Source organism: Orbilia oligospora, assembly GCF_000225545.1.
Source record: "Orbilia oligospora ATCC 24927 unplaced genomic scaffold scaffold00076, whole genome shotgun sequence".
NCBI classification, from domain to species: Eukaryota; Fungi; Ascomycota; class Orbiliomycetes; order Orbiliales; family Orbiliaceae; genus Orbilia; species Orbilia oligospora.
The window spans coordinates 631-3,708 of record NW_011645633.1 but is presented as its reverse complement, the minus strand read 5'-3'; the positions used below and the strand labels follow the sequence as shown (position 1 = coordinate 3,708).

At 32.6% G+C, this 3,078-nt stretch overlaps 1 protein-coding gene across 1 annotated transcript; it reads left to right on the top strand.

Moving 5' to 3' along the window:
* Window positions 1-719: 719 nt before the first annotated feature.
* On the top strand, window positions 720-2,078 carry AOL_s00076g1 (uncharacterized protein; the record flags this gene model as incomplete). Its single annotated transcript, XM_011122555.1, has 2 exons — window positions 720-1,278; window positions 1,711-2,078. 2 exons carry the CDS (start codon window positions 720-722, stop codon window positions 2,076-2,078), a joined length of 927 nt encoding a protein of 308 aa, XP_011120857.1.
* Window positions 2,079-3,078: the final 1,000 nt, after the last annotated feature.

Here is a 3,078-nt window from a genome sequence, read left to right as displayed (position 1 = left end):
TTCCTCCGAAGCCAGGACTCCTTATCGTTCCTAAGGTTATTCTTTCAACTTTACGTGTACTATGCGAAGGAATCATCATAGATGCAAATATTGGCACGCTTGGATAAAACGGATAGTTGTAGTGTTCATCATAGTTACAGACATTGATATACCTGGAAGCAACGGGTGTCAGTGGCACTCGGCGTAGTACACGCTGCATATTGTAAGGAACCAGGCTATCCGAGGGACAATTTTATGCGAAAAAGTCTTCATCTGTACATACAAGTGATTAGAAGCGCCATTACTTATCCGAGACTAACACAGAGCTTCAGCCCCCAATGGAGAACGTGTCGACATATTATGGGTCCCTACTGTTCGCCTAACTCTAGTTCGCGTGGAAATCCGGATCTGTGATATCGTGAGGTTGCCAGATTAATCTGTTTGGTAACTATACTCTGTGGTCCAAAGAACAGGAAGTATGGAGAACAGAACGCCATAAACCTTGCATCTTTAATACCGGAATGTCAAACCTATAAAAATATTACTATATAAAGCCCTTATAACTCCCTTTCTATTCAATTCTGACGTAGCATAGCCAGCTACCTCCAGCAATAGTCTCTCTTTCTATTCAATTCTGACGTAGCATAGCCAGCTACCTCCAGCAATAGTCTCTCTTTCTAGCAACCAGTCTCTCATTGTTTGATCTCGCTACGGTCTTTACATTCATTTTTATCAACAAAATGCATCATTCCACTCTCTTCACGTTCGCGTGTTTCGCCCCCTTCATTTCGGCCCATATGGTGTTTTTTGACGCCTATGGAGACTATAATCCAAAAGTCAAAGGATGGGCTCTTGGGTACCATGCCAATACTCCTCGAGGTAATAAATATTACCAACTCCCTTACCAACAAGATACTTCTTTATTCAGCACCCCTGCCATCCCGAAAGCTGGCAGCCCCAGGGAACGGCTTGTAACAGGCTGTGGCCTGAGTCTTTACTCTATCAGCCAAGCTGAAACAAGTTATCAGCCACAAAAATTTGTTAGTATTAGTGATGCGCAGAAAAACACAGATTTCTTCCAACATAAATATCTACCCTATAGCCACCCAGAGGGATACGGTTACATGGGACCACATGTTCCTATTACAAGTGAAATAAAGAGATTGGTCGACAATGGCGCATTGCCCCAGGCCATGCAGAATGGAAAAATCAAGTTTTCAAGTTTTCAAATTAATGCTGATGGAGCTGGCCTATACGAATGCTATTTAAATATTAAAGGCGATGCAATGAACTGGACAGGTAAATTGGGTATTCTTGAACAACCTTCATCCGGACTAAATGGAGTTTGGGATGGAGTAAGTCAATAAGTATGGCCCGTTACAGTCAATCTTCCGGAGTTTTTTAATTGTGAAGGTTTTTACAGCGGCGTTGACAATATTTGTATTCTCAAATGCCATAATTTGGCTTTAGAGGGACCCTTTGGTGGATGTATTGCTTTCCAGCAAATGGATAAAAAAGTGGATAAACCAACTTTATCAGCAACGACTTCGACTGTAACATCAACGAAAACCGGCACTGCTGCTCTTACCATATATAGGACAATTTTCGTCAACAAAACACCTATGACTACCTTAACAGAAATCAATAAATTCATAACAAAAACAGTTTCGAAGACCGTGTACATTGTAGCAGTTCCTACCGGCTAAGAAACTGTAACAATTTCAACTCTAGCTCCAAAAGCCGCAATTAGTACGATTACAAAGACTATTACCGCAAACAGTAACGTTCAAACAGTTTATGTTATCCATATCGGCGGACGTCCTATCCATACTGACATACCTGCTACTACTAAGACTATTTATCGGGCTGTCGGAAATGGTGGAAACAGTCAAAATGTGAAGATTATCTATATTGTTATACCTGACGGTACTACAAAGACTATCACAAAGACCCTTGATCCTAAGACCATCGTTATGACCAAGACATTGAAGAAAGGTAGACGAAATGTCATGACGACCATCACTACTACTACAGTAGAAGTCCCGGCTCCAACCGACGAGTCCGACGACCCTCCAAAGGAGGTTGAATACCAGAAATGAGTACTTTAGATTTTATAAGGGTCGTGTGCAATAGGCACAAACTATCAAACCAACACGGAAGATGTTATGAGTCATAGAAATAGATTTGTTTATATATATGTTAGAATTGATATTTAAATTTTTGTTTGATAGCTAGTACAAATTACAATTAAATTTGGAATAAAACTACGAGTTATGAGTTGGCCGGATAAGACACTCATCCGGCTTAATGCTATACAAACGAGTTGTAATCTTAGCATAAAAAAGGATACTAATCCAAATCACTAATCTAACTCGCTTAAATTTCCTAAAAAAATAATTTTTAACCCCAACCCCAATTTTAAAATTAAATAAGAAATAATACTCAATATAAAAAGATTTTTGTTCACTTCGTTTATAATATAAAATTTAAATTATAATTTATTTTTTAATTTATTTTTTAATCAATATGGTAATTTTAATTTTTAAGCTTATTATTATTATTATTGAATTTTGTTTTATAGTTTAATAGAAAGTTTTATTTTGTTTCAAATATTAATAGATTTATATATTAATTAATATTAGTAAATATTATAATTAATATTATAAATTTTCAATTTTTTTTCTAAAATAAAAAATTTTTAAAAAAATATTTTAAAAAGTAAATTTTTTTAATATTTTTATTTTTTTTAATTTATTTAATAATAAAGAATTTCTATTATTTTAATAATATTTTAAAACAATTATTAAATATATATATTATTAGTATTTTTATAAAATATATTATTTTGATACTATTAAAAAATATTTTTATTAAAATTATAATTATAAATAAATTATATGTAATTTATATATTTTTAAAAATGTTTATAATATTTATTAAATTTAAACTACTTGCATTTAAATTTTTTTTTAATTTAATAGTATATTAATTAAATTATTGATTAATTTATTAATTAATTTATTAATTAATTTATTAATTAATTTATTAATTAATTTATTAATTAATTTACTAATTATTTTGATTAAAAATTTTAATAAA